The sequence below is a fragment of the Theileria annulata genome, chromosome 3 (assembly GCF_000003225.4).
Source record: "Theileria annulata chromosome 3, complete sequence, *** SEQUENCING IN PROGRESS ***".
Lineage (NCBI taxonomy): Eukaryota > Apicomplexa > Aconoidasida > Piroplasmida > Theileriidae > Theileria > Theileria annulata.
In genome coordinates, this window is record NC_011100.1 from 242417 (window position 1) to 255235 (window position 12819).

A 12819-nucleotide genomic window follows, 5' to 3' on the forward strand; every position below is an offset into this window, starting at 1 on the left:
TTTTATTTTTTCAATCTTATGATCAAAAATTATTTAGATATCGATGACATTTTATTCAATTCCGATATCCAAGACATTAATAATAAAATTAACAAACACAAAAAAGCCTCTTCAGCCAGCCTCGAGGAAGAAGTAACGAAATTCATAAATGATACCTGTAAAATATTGGAAAAACTCCTAAACAAGGAGTTATCCTCAAATGAGTGTTTAATCGTCATAAAAAACAACTTCAACAAGATAATCAAGTGTTCTCGGCAGAGCACAGTCACAAATCACATCCTAAACAACGTATTTAACCTTTTGTATGAGAAGTTCATACTAATTATCATCTACATTTGTAAAAGTAATGCGGATCAGCAAATAATACAGGCGACTTCCAACTTAATTTACAATGCCATCTCTCACATTTATCATCACCTGTTCTCCCTGAACGTAATTTAATAAACTTAATCCTTTTACTTTAGAACAAAAATGAAGCCAGCCAAAATAACCAAAATCGATTATTAATTGTATTTCATACATATAATTTTATAATAATTTAATCATAAATAGTTAAATAGTTTAGTCATAACATAAATATTGTGTAAGATTTAAAATTGTTTAGCATATTTGGGATATATTATTGTTGCTGATATATAGTAAGGATAAAAGGCTGAGGACAAATACATGTCAGTTTCTCCATCATTTTGTATACAACTGCTGTATTGACGAGATTGTAATTAATTCAGACTTGTATCATAAACACATTAAGCACATTTTAAACCTGTTTTTGACCAATGTCAGTTCCACTAGCGGCGTTGGCTCCTCAGGATCCAGCGGTAGTAAGGATAAAATCAACCTATGCATAATACTAGTCAAATTACTCCAGTCATTCCAGGCAAGTTTATTCTAAACTCATCAACTTTAGAGTGACGAAGTGATGAGCATATTTCTAAATATTATCAATAACACTATTGATAAGTACAAGAGCACTGGTAATAGTATTAATTCATTTGACGTTAATTCTAATTTGGATACTAACGGCGAGATGGAAGTCGTATACGCTATTTTGGAAATTATTGACATTGTTGACCTTAACTTGCTACAAAAGATCATAACACTATTGTCATTTAACATTAAGCTAAATGTGACAGTTTACAAAAAGTTATACTCATACTTGAGTAACATTGGCATATTCAACTTGCTGTATATTTTCTATAATTTTAGGTATTTGGTTAAACCAAATTCAGCTAACTTGGCACTCCAGTCCACAGGGTACAGAGAACTCAACTTGGAGTTTAATAAAATGATTATGAAGTGGGTGAAAGAAAATGGACTTGACCAGTTTATTAATTATCTCCTAAGCAATACTTTACAAGTTAATATAATTGTTTCTGTCCTGTATAACTTTTTTGATCACGTGACTCAAGACAATGAATATCCAGAATTGAAAAATCAAATATTAACCAATCAAAATATATTAAATGGTGAAAATATATTAACTAATCAAAGTATATTAACTAGTGAAAATATATTAATGTATTTATATGGAAATGATCAGATTGTGAATTTGTTGATGAAGTTGGAGGAGAAATTGGAAGAAAATTCTCAAGGATTTGACTCTTATAAATTATATATCAACGAGTTGAACTTGATACTTTTATCATTTAATGGTGCTGAATTGAGATTATTTAAAGGTAATTCTCACCTGGGAAGGCTCAGTTTTTCAGAATTGGTTACCAATAACCCCGAAATGTTACAAGATGTGAAAAACCTTCTACTGAAGACTTTAACTCAAGTTAACATAAGTCATGTTATGAAATGCTTAATTGATGAATATGTACAAATGAACTCATCAGGTCTTGATTTTATTACTGTTGTTAATTTCGGCATCTTCACTAGTGATAATATTATATATAACATTTCCATTCTATTACTTCAATCATTTGATTTTAATATTACTTTATTATTAACAACACTTGATAATTTGACACTAACAGATACCTCAGTCAATGAATTGTCACCAGTAGATACCACAATTAATTCTAAATCCTTGGATACCACAATTAATAGTTCTAAATCCTTAGATACTTCATTGAGAAGAGGAAATTTGTATAGACTAATTATTGTCTATGTTTATTTTAATTATAATTTTGTTAATGGAGGTGATTTGGATATGATCAATGACATTTTCAACAATTATATCATCAACATATTGAAGGAAATAAATTCGTCAGATTCCGGTAATAGTAAAGCTAATGATAAGGAGGAAGAATTGTTGGTTAATATAATGGTAATGAAGTGTATTTACGTATACAACATTATCATGAACAGTTACAATGACAAGGTGATTAGTATATACTATAACATTTTGAATAATAATATACAAATGTTTAATAATAATAATGTGTTCATATATAAGATTGAGGTTCTGTTGAGTATAATTATTGACTTGTTATATAATAAACGAGACTCTAATCAGAATCAGGAAGTCTCCATTGGGTTACCAATTGAATTAAAAGTCTATAGGTTAATTTTAAACATTTTAACTTATGACTTGAGAATTAGTCCGTATATATACAATTTAATATTAAACAAGTTACTATACAAGTTATTATTAGTCTTGTCAATTCGAAATGACATTACTGTCAATTCTTATAAATCTTCAGATGAGAGTAAACGTACAAATGTAGTTTCATCAGTCAATGATATGCTCAAGGATTATTTCATAGTAATTATGGAAATGATACTTTTTGATGAGAAATTAAATACAAATTCATTATCAATATTATTTACTACAATCTTCAATTTATATACTCATAATACTGGTAACTACTTTTGTAACTCAGGTGGTGACAGCTCACTTGGTGACAACTCCCTTGTTAACTCAGGTATTGTCAACTCTGATACTGATGGTACAACAAGAATGTTATTAGTTGATTCAATAAAATATCTAATATCTAATTCATTACAATATTATATTATGAATGTGGAACCAAGTAGTGTTGGTAGTTTCAGTGGAATCATTTCAAGACTAAAATTACTAATGATCAACTGTAACTATGGGATTGTTTACAACGTGACCATTCTGTTGATTATATTCGTAAATTACAAGATGAATGTGATGGAGATTTATGACATTATCAAGTGGGTTGCAAAGGCTGAGTTTGCCTCTGAACTCGGCGACCTCTACTCACTTTTACACTTTTACAATGTTAATATTAATGCAAGTAAAAAATTATCGAATCTTCTATCCAGCGTTAAGGCGCTGGTTAACCCTAAAACCAACTCAGTACCAAATGTAAGACATATACAAACTATAACTGAAAAGTACAACATGAACAATGATCCTTCACCGTTTTGTAGACACCTGTTCAACTAAATTTTAATGTACTAGTATATATTACAAGATTACTTAATTTATTTGTTAAATGTAGTTTAGGATTATGTGATTGATAAAGTGTTTAAACTGCTGATTACTCATATTCTTGTGTATCACATCAACTGGGTCATCTGAGTTGGTTACATTAATCAATAGCTCCTTTATGTCCTTTATATAAGACTTTAAATCCTCGTCAGAGTTTAATCTTCTTTTAATCTCCGGGTCAATATCATCAACCAACTGAGTATTAAGTTGAGCTGAGGTATCAAATACCAAATTAGAATTCTCAGTAACTAAACCATTAATTTTATCGTCATCAAGATTCTTATCTTCACTTTCAATTCGATTACATTTATGTGATTTATAACAACTTAATGAGCAAAAATGTAATAAACAACATTTATAACGATATTTGGCATTCTCGTCATTACATTCATTACATAGCATTTTAAATTTAGTGAATCACAGACTAAGTTATTTACTATTGTTGGTATTGTTATTATTGTTGAGTCTCAAGAGTAAACTAATAATCTTAGAGAAAGTAACTGTGAATAAAAAGATATTCAACTTTAACAATAATTTGGATCTCTCGCTTTGTAAATTCTTCTTATTAAAAACAAACATTTTAGCTACTATATATAATGAAACAACAACTTATGTGGTAACGTTAACTGACACTATAAGAATTTATAGTTTAAAATTTCCTTGTATTTATTAATCGTCAGCTCAACGTCATCACCCTTTTTACCAATTTTTACAATATTTGAATACTTTTTACTTATTCTAAGGTTGGATTCCAATTTCCACACCAGTGGCAGCTGGATTCCATCATCGCCTAGATTCTCTAATATTTCCATATCCTTTTCATTATTTCTTATCACTTCATCTGTACTTGTTTTATTTATTACTTTATTTAACAGCTTTATGTTTCCGTTTATCGTGCTTACTAGCTTGAATTTCTCCCCTAAACTGACATCCCTGTTTTTCCTGGATTCCAAAGGATAATAGTTAATTTCATTGAAATTAATATACAGACTATACATTTGATAAAATATTAATAATGAGTGGAAAAAATTTCCATCTCCATTTTCCCCTAATTAACTTAAATATCTAAAATGTATATATTATATTGAAAGGTTATGAAGGTTTAGAGTGTATTTGAGAGTCAAACTTGTAGTTTATTAGTTTGTAATGGCAATTGGCGAGGTAATAGAGGTTCAAGTTACTGGTGTCAAATTTCATTTCATCGAGCATTTTCAGTATTTCAGCATTGAATTTCCTCACCATCCCAGCATTGTGTTTCATTAAGTTGAAGTTTATAACTAGCATGAGAAGTTTTATATTACCGCAATCACCGATAGAATAGTCGGAACTTAAATTTTTATATCCCAATATGTTATACTTGTTTTCAATGGTTAGATCAGAATCTAATGAACTAAATTCAGAGGTGTCAAGTCCAACTGTACGCCTAGAACTATACAAGATCATAAACTTTAAAAGGAAATAATAAATATACTCAAAGGTGTTGGTTGACTTAATCTTTGGAAGTTCATTCTTGGAACAAATCAGCCTGTATAAAAATTTAATGTACTTGTCATGATTTAAAGTCATCTGGGTTCTATTATTATTGTACATTACTTTATATATATAGTTTAAATTGTGGTTGAATAGTTTCAGTAAATTCCCAGTGACAGTGTTCATGTCGAAACTAAAGTTTTCCAAACTTGTTTCAGATTTAAGATCTGAATCATTGATTTGTAAATTGATGTTGGTAAAATTGTCATCTTTATCAAAGGGTTTGAAGTGGAAGGAATAGCTGGTGGTGTTCGTGGTGATTATCTTACTCAATAGCTTAACGTTATTAGATTTAAAATACAAGTCATTACATCTGAGTCGATAACAATATAAAAGACTAGTTTCTAACTGTTTTTTTAATGTCGAATTATTTAATCTGTTGTATATATCACACATGGTACTGGGAATTTTATACTTATTATATCCTCTCAAATTCAGCAAAGATAATTTAGATAATACCATTTCTATGCCTTTAGTTTCAGGCTTTACTTGATCGAAATTGGAATCTAAAGGAAACTCTCCACCATCCTTTAAATAGTCCACAAAGTTATCATAGCTATTCATTCCATTTAATAGCAGCTCTTCTTCATTTAAAAATGATTTAAATATGTTACATTGATTAGTACGAGGTTTAACCCGGGATAACTTGGTAAATTTATTTATTTTCAAGTCATTTTCCAAAGTACCATCAGCCATGGACTTGACGTGGTATTCATTGTTAGCCGAGTCGAATGATTGTGAATTAATGGAAATTCGGTAATAGAAGGTGTATAGAAGTATTGGAACTAGGGAACACAGGAAAACATCAATAAATACTTTATATGCTTCAATTTCATAATCATCCACTTCCCTGGACAACTCAGGGTCACTAGTCTCATTGATTAAATTATCGGTACCAGCACTAATATCCTTATTTCTAATCGGTGAAGAAACAGACCTGGGAGTGTGGTCACCGTTATGTTCTTCGAATTTTCTTTTATTATAAACTGTCGATTTGCCAGGTTCCTGTATAACCTTGGTCGGATTATCTGTAGTCTCAATTAGAAATAACAAAAATTGTATTAGAGGATCAGCAGAACTTCCTTCACAGTGGAATATCACTGTGTAGAGATATTTGAGAAATTTAGCATTCCTCACCTTCAACAACAGCTTCAAGCTGCCGGCGTTCTTGTCCTTTATTACCTCATGATAATTATACAAAACCCATAAATTTATACATTTTCTATACACATTTAACATAGATAAGTAATTACTGAGTTTCCAGCGTTGCACATTCCAGCCTGACAATCAGTGGTACATTAATTTCGGTTTTTCTCAAAAATGTCATGTTTATATCAATTTTTATCGCGCACATTATAATCGCTGTAAATTCGTACCATACAAATCCCAAACCCTGTGTACATTATTATAAACTGAATAGTATACTAGATGACAACGTTAGTCTACACAATGATCTTTTTAAACACCCTGAGTTCCAATTACACCTTCCTCCCACTTCCAATTCATTACCTTTATTCAACAAACATTTATTCACCACCAAACCCCTTGATTCCTCAGATTCTGATCTAAACAACCTAATAGCTTCGGATTCCACATCAGTTTCTCCTGATTTTTCTGATTCTAACCCATTAACTCATGAAACTCAACTTCAAAATGAAAGTAAAGCTGCAAAGAACGAGACTAGTGTTTTTCCAGGGGAAGAACCCAGTGAAGTCTTGGAGGAGCATGACATTATGAAAATGCTTAAGAATAAGCAGATCAATGAATTTCGCCATAAAAACACTATAGACCAAAATCACATGCTAACCTTTAGATTTGAGAGACCCTGCGATGTTTATGTTCTAAACTATTCAATCATAGACTTGGATTTCATGGAATACATCTATTTAAGCTGTAAAGTGCTTGAAAAACTAAAGGTTTTCAAAGATGATATCGTTAAAAAAGTACTTGATGAGGTGATAACAGACTTTAATGTCCCAGTTTGGCTTTCAACTCCCTTTTACTACTCTTTGGCTCGCAACAATGACATCACTGACTTCATTCTCATAACTTATTACTACATAGACAAGTTCTGTATGAATAATAACAGCGAACTTGGTTCAAAGGAAATTAAACAGCATTTTAATAAACCCTCAGACCCTAAAGGGTCTCCTGATAACACTATACAGCTCATGAATAAGCTAATAAAGGATGGGAATCCCTTTAAAATTAAGGAGTACTTACTAAACGACCTCTATAGACTAAATATTACTTGCCATGAACTGATGAATTGGAAACAGGACGGAACTTACGAGAACCTTCTAGAAAAGTTCGTAGATCAAGACCTCAAACAGGTATTAAACTCAAACTACATAATCATACTTAAAAAATATATTAATGATTATAGTTATATTTGACTGAGAAGGAGAAACTGAGGCGGAACATCAAACTATATAAAAAAGTAATTTTTAATAATCGAATTTCTCACAACACTGGCCTAGTCCAATTAATAAACTACTACACCAATGTGAGTTAATTTCCTCATTTTTATTGATTTAGTACTTTAAGATGCCAATTTACATCATGAACACCACCCCTTTCCCCTCAGACAGCTTGAAGTTGAAGCTAAAGCTGTTTGGAGTCAAGGATAACACTCTTTTGAACATCATCAGTGATTTCAGCTGTTTCAATAAGCTGGACAAGCGTATTCCAATCCACTATTTCGACAATTATTTACCCAATCTCATGGCAATTAATGATAAGAACGATTTAGAGTATTTCCTTATCCAGTTACTCCAATCATTTCACCTAATTAATAATCATTTTTCAGTGTAAGATTATATTTTGTTGAATGGGGACATAATAGTGACTATAACGACAAGTTGCTGGCTCTCTACACTGACAAGTATTTGCTACCCTAGTTCAATAACTTTTAGCATCAAGTACATTAAGAACTCTCGCAAACTAATCGAGTTCATTTGCAAATTCAGCACTAAATACTCAAGGGAGTGGACTCACGGGTACAGACTTCGGTACCCCAATGAGGAGCACACCGATTTCCTCCTAAAGTGGAAGGAGAAGTGGAGCGACGATTCCTTAAACTAATTTAAATCTTATGAATTTATATATTATTCAATAATGTAATCCATGAATAAAATTATAAATTAAAATAAAAAGCAGACGTGATAAACCTTAAACTTTATCTCAACTGCCAAAGATAGTCGAGTGAAATATACTGTACAAAATTCCATGACTTTAAACAGTAAAGGCCTGTTTTACTAGTACAGTTTCGTGTTCGTGCATCTTCGGGTCTCCCACTGCTGTGGTTGCACACGGGTACCTTCCGGAGTACTTCACTGAAGTACTAACCTTGGGACAGTGGCCTTCACTTTTCAGCATCTTTAACACGTTATTTAGCCTTTCCCTCAAGAAGTAGAAGCAACCGCTGTTTTCATGCTCCTCTTGGCACCACACGAGTGTTTCTAGGTTCTTAAACCTCTTCAGGTCATCTAGCACATGCTGTGCTGGAAACGGTGTTATTTCCTCCATTCTTGATATTGGAACATTCCTCCATTCTTCATTTTCTTCTCTGTACTCCAATAAGTCATAGTATATTTGGCCTGTACACATTATTACTCTCTTGACTTCATCTGGATTACGAGCCTTTTCACCTTCCTTACTCACTTCTCCGGTTTCTCTTGCAAACTTGTTATCTGGTATGTATCTTCTAAATTTAGTTCCAGTCAGGTATTCATCTATTGTGCTGAATGAGGACCTCAATTTCAGTAGTTTCTTTCCTGTTATGCAAATCATTGGCTTTCTAAAACTTCTATGCATTTGTCTTCTTAAAACGTGGAAAAAGTTGCTCGCCACACTGCAATTCACCACTGAGATATTCACCAGCTTCGCATAGTCATCTCCGTACTTTAAGTTATCGACTAGGTCCTCATTATCGTTACTCAATTGTAAAAACCTCTCAACTCTAAAAATTCATTAAATCCACAATATATATTACCTTGATGAAGAATGGTCTGGTCCTTGACCATCATATCCGTGAGGTAAGAACAGCACCAAGCCTGAGAAGTAGTTCCACTTGGTTTCTGCAGAGGTTACAAACGCGTCTACAATAACCTGAGCGCCATTCACGAAATCACCAAACTGTGCTTCCCATATATTTAGGGTTTTTGGCGAGTATAAACTGTAACCGTATTCGAAGCCCATGGCTGCAAGCTCACTCAAATATGAGTTGTAGATACTCACATCAAAGCCTAAAATATAATAAAATCATTGTTTAGTACCTTCAAACACGTTGTGGTATTTAAACGTAGTTTGACACTGAACATGGGAGTGCCTGTGGGAAAAAGTTCCTCTTTTAGACTCCTGGCCCGACAATCTTACATGAAAACCTTCATTTGCAAGTGATGAAAAGGCCAAAATCTCACTCATTGCGGTGTCAAAGTTCATGCCTGTCGATAGACACTGCAGTCTTGCGTCGAAAATCTTCTTCACTGAGTTGTGCATCTTGATGTCACTGGGGACCGTCACACACTTGGTACCCAACTCCAAAAGCAGGTTTTTATCTATACCAGTTTCCACTGGTGCGTCCAAAGAATCTGTTAACTTCATGTCACTATCTATCGTTTTATCCAACAGCTCAACAACGCTTTTATTCTTTCTTAGGTATGTGTTAATCATGCCTGAGAAACCATTTGCTATCGGTAACCAGTTTTCGTTCTGGACTGGCACAATTGTCCTTGAAATCTGCTTCGAGAGGTTTAATGAGTTTAGAAAGTCTGATCCTGTGCTATTTTCAATTTCATCCAATTCTCCCCTGTCGAATCCCAGGTTTTCCAGGTAATTTTTATAGTACACCATAAGATTGGGCGTCTCGTCCACCTTCGAGTACATTTCTGCGTTTGTAAACTTGGGCATGTCCAGTTCATTGTGACCAAATCTTCTGAAGCCGACCAAATTAATAAACACGTCGTTCTTAAACTTGTATCGGTACTTAGTTGCTAATTTCCCGGCAAACATCACGCTTTCAATTGAATATGCGTTCACATGTATTATTGGGCTATCAATTACCTTTCCCACCTACATAAAATTTATCCCGGTAACTATAAAATTTACTAATAACATACATCTGAAGGGTATCTTGATGATGAGGCTTCCAGCTGGTTTGCTGTGAATCCGATTTGGTTATTTACAACTGAATCTCATTATCGTTATTTTCACTTACTGATATTAATTGTTCCTCCTATTCCATAGCCGTCGATTTTTGACATTTGTACAACTTCGTATGGCATTCCCTGCCCTGAAATTGCTGAATTTCCGTGTACTGCAATTGGCAATATTTTACTCTGGTTTCTGTCATTCTCGTAATACTGCTTCGCCTTCACCAACCCGGTTAGCACTGGGTGTGAAAATTGCAAATGGCTTGAGTTAGATATCATTTGTATTTCTACTCCGTTCTTCGTCGTTCTATATCCGTTATGATATTTTACATCTCCGCTTCTGAAACTGCTATTAATAAACCAGTTGGCACCCTAAATTTATTAATTATTCATATGTAATATAAATATAAATATTTTAATGAAACATAAAACTTACGCGAAACTCTGCGAATGATTCCTGGAACGGTTTATCCAAAAAGTTACACAAAATGTTCAATCTTCCTCGGTGTGACATTGTCATCATTATTGAGTTTATTCCGAAATTTCTTCCATTTTCCTCAATTGACTGTAAAAGCAACAGAAGTGTCTCGATCCCATCCATGCCAAACCTCTTTAGTGTAGGGAAAGTCTTGGCGCTAAGAAAATTTGAAAATTGGGGGTTTAGTTAAATAAATAGAAATCTTACCAAAACTGCTCAAATTTGACCGCCTTGCAAATAGATGTAAAACATTTCAGGTGATCTTCTTTATTGAATTTTAGGAAATCGTCATTTTCAATCTCATTGATCAGGAATGCAACTTCGTCAGAATTCGCGATATGTCCAAACTCGAACGAAATATTGCCACAGTAGCGATCCTTAAGCTTGCTGACCAATTCTTCTACTGTTCCTGTCATATTAAAAACACCTCCAAGACCCAGGTTTGGGATTTTCTTAGTCAGATCTTCCTTGTTGAAATACTTTTCGGCGTTAAGCTAAAAAATTATTAGTTTAATTGCAATAGCTTACCTTGTCGTAAATTCCGTTTATATTTCTAAAGAAAGGAACTTCTTTGGGCAGTTTTAATGGGTCCAGTGTTGAAATCAGGTGGCCGTATGTCCTATATGCGCTGGCCAACTCATTTAGCTTCAATGCTTCCAGTCCAACTACTCCTAAGCAATTATTAACTCAATATCAATTACATACCATTTGACACTTTCTTAAAGAGTTCAGTTGCCTGGCTTGTTGCTTGATTACCTATCAAAGTTCCACCAAATCCATTCTAAAACAGCGTGAACGGTTTCATACTTTAAATTTAAACTAAGATTAATTTTACTTACATATTTATGTCCAAGTTTTCTTTCTATTTGTGGAAGTATATATTTTTTTCCTTGTTCCAGGAGAGAGAAATAATTTTGCCATGACGGCTGTAAGTCTTCGGGGTTGGTGCGATAGACGTAGTAAAGATATTCTAGATAATTTGAGCTTTCTCCGTGAAAGTTTTCAAACTGCCTCAACTGTCGGCCGATTCTAATTAGTCCAGATCTCATTTTAAATACATAATAACAAATTCTTCAACCCAACATACATTTGTTTTATAATATGAATTCCAAGAGTCTAACACATTTTTTTCTATTTACTATATTAAGAAATATTTAAAATTAAATTTATAGATGCTGAATAAATTTATCATGATTCATTTCGAAAAGTGCAAATTGTGAATATAGGTAACATGTCGTTTTATGAATATCAATTCCTATATTTGAGTAGAAAAGTAAAAATAAAATTAAACAATAGCAATTGAGTGTGTTTTGAAGTATTGGTCTACTGATTCGAGATCGTCTAGATCCCAGGAGTTTCCTCTTTCATACATCGCCTTCCCTAGGGCCACTGAGACCAATGCTAGGCGGAATTGGATTATGACCAGTATAGTACAGAAAAAGGTCAAAACATACTTTACTATGTTAAACACCAGAGACCTTTTGGACGAGAGACTCATGCACCAAAAGTTGACCAAAACGCTGATCTAAAAATTTTTTTATAGTTATTAAACTTACAGATGATACAGTCAGTATAAATTGAAGTAATGTTGGCATTATGACGAATATGTAATTAGAGTAGACGATTGCGAGTACGTATAATATGAAAGAGGCAGAAGAAACTATGCTTGAGCAATAGCAAAGGGCTATTACAAAATCTGAGAACTTTCGAGAGTTGACCAGAACATATATTAGTACGTTCAGTGACAAACAACATGTCAATAGTGATGTACAAAGTGGGTAAACAACCAACTTCAGTACTTGGCTTGGCGTTGACCCTCTGCTATGCCATGGAATCTTAAACCATTTCATTTTTCTTGTTCTCTTTTTCCTCTACTTTTATTAGCGATTTTTCTTTATTTATATTATTAGTTCTCAATTGATAAGGCTACGAATTTAAATGATCTTCAGTGATATATAAACTTTAACTTGATTATTTAGATCACATTTTTGCTAAAAGTTTGATTCTATTCATTTTAGTGTGATTTAATGATATAGAATTACTTTAACTTCATTTAGTATTTTACAGATTTTATGATAGAATTTGCTTACATTTGAATTTGACAGTCTGTTTGGGCTGAATTAAAACTACATTTGCGTTTACACTATGTTACATTAAGTTATACAAATTAGATTTTGATGTGTTCCATCTACTTAGTATATGAGTTATCAGAAAATTTACGAAATCAAATGAATTTTCCCCAAAAGATCTTA

The 12819-nt window shown here is 32.8% G+C and overlaps 7 protein-coding genes across 7 annotated transcripts, besides 8 other annotated features; 3 read left to right on the top strand and 4 right to left on the bottom strand.

Annotated features, from left to right (window-relative positions):
* Positions 1 to 18: 18 nt before the first annotated feature.
* On the top strand, positions 19 to 892 carry TA05140 (uncharacterized protein; the record flags this gene model as incomplete). The annotated part of the gene is made up of 3 exons (XM_949730.1): positions 19 to 432; positions 465 to 509; positions 605 to 892. 3 exons carry the CDS (start codon positions 19 to 21, stop codon positions 890 to 892), a joined length of 747 nt encoding a protein of 248 aa, XP_954823.1.
* A 27-nt stretch (positions 893 to 919) lies between these two features.
* On the top strand, positions 920 to 3361 carry TA05195 (uncharacterized protein; the record flags this gene model as incomplete). The annotated part of the gene is made up of 1 exon (XM_949731.1): positions 920 to 3361. The coding sequence occupies one exon, from the start codon at positions 920 to 922 to the stop codon at positions 3359 to 3361; it is 2442 nt and encodes an 813-aa protein (XP_954824.1).
* Positions 1145 to 1213: a sequence feature (2 probable transmembrane helices predicted for TA05195 by TMHMM2.0 at aa 76-98 and 701-723).
* Positions 3020 to 3088: a sequence feature (2 probable transmembrane helices predicted for TA05195 by TMHMM2.0 at aa 76-98 and 701-723).
* Positions 3362 to 3406: 45 nt separating the features above from the next.
* On the bottom strand, positions 3407 to 3808 carry TA05260 (uncharacterized protein; the record flags this gene model as incomplete). Its single annotated transcript, XM_949732.1, has 1 exon — positions 3407 to 3808. One exon carries the CDS (start codon positions 3806 to 3808, stop codon positions 3407 to 3409), a length of 402 nt encoding a protein of 133 aa, XP_954825.1.
* Positions 3809 to 4038: 230 nt separating this feature from the next.
* TA05265 (uncharacterized protein) lies at positions 4039 to 6175 on the bottom strand (the record flags this gene model as incomplete). The annotated part of the gene is made up of 2 exons (XM_949733.1): positions 4039 to 4396; positions 4533 to 6175. The coding sequence occupies 2 exons, from the start codon at positions 6173 to 6175 to the stop codon at positions 4039 to 4041; spliced, it is 2001 nt and encodes a 666-aa protein (XP_954826.1).
* Positions 5693 to 5761: a sequence feature (1 probable transmembrane helix predicted for TA05265 by TMHMM2.0 at aa 139-161).
* An 86-nt stretch (positions 6176 to 6261) lies between the features above and the next one.
* On the top strand, positions 6262 to 7750 carry TA05270 (uncharacterized protein; the record flags this gene model as incomplete). Its single annotated transcript, XM_949734.1, has 3 exons — positions 6262 to 7269; positions 7323 to 7442; positions 7475 to 7750. The coding sequence occupies 3 exons, from the start codon at positions 6262 to 6264 to the stop codon at positions 7748 to 7750; spliced, it is 1404 nt and encodes a 467-aa protein (XP_954827.1).
* Positions 7751 to 8170: 420 nt separating this feature from the next.
* TA05275 (2-oxoglutarate dehydrogenase E1 component, putative) lies at positions 8171 to 11616 on the bottom strand (the record flags this gene model as incomplete). The annotated part of the gene is made up of 10 exons (XM_949735.1): positions 8171 to 8897; positions 8931 to 9183; positions 9214 to 10009; positions 10057 to 10124; positions 10155 to 10461; positions 10526 to 10724; positions 10775 to 11061; positions 11096 to 11238; positions 11273 to 11348; positions 11407 to 11616. The coding sequence occupies 10 exons, from the start codon at positions 11614 to 11616 to the stop codon at positions 8171 to 8173; spliced, it is 3066 nt and encodes a 1021-aa protein (XP_954828.1).
* Positions 11617 to 11852: 236 nt separating this feature from the next.
* TA05280 (uncharacterized protein) lies at positions 11853 to 12417 on the bottom strand (the record flags this gene model as incomplete). Its single annotated transcript, XM_949736.1, has 2 exons — positions 11853 to 12092; positions 12124 to 12417. 2 exons carry the CDS (start codon positions 12415 to 12417, stop codon positions 11853 to 11855), a joined length of 534 nt encoding a protein of 177 aa, XP_954829.1.
* Positions 11949 to 12017: a sequence feature (4 probable transmembrane helices predicted for TA05280 by TMHMM2.0 at aa 21-43, 53-75, 82-104 and 124-146).
* Positions 12075 to 12092: a sequence feature (4 probable transmembrane helices predicted for TA05280 by TMHMM2.0 at aa 21-43, 53-75, 82-104 and 124-146).
* Positions 12124 to 12174: a sequence feature (4 probable transmembrane helices predicted for TA05280 by TMHMM2.0 at aa 21-43, 53-75, 82-104 and 124-146).
* Positions 12193 to 12261: a sequence feature (4 probable transmembrane helices predicted for TA05280 by TMHMM2.0 at aa 21-43, 53-75, 82-104 and 124-146).
* Positions 12289 to 12357: a sequence feature (4 probable transmembrane helices predicted for TA05280 by TMHMM2.0 at aa 21-43, 53-75, 82-104 and 124-146).
* Positions 12418 to 12819: the final 402 nt, after the last annotated feature.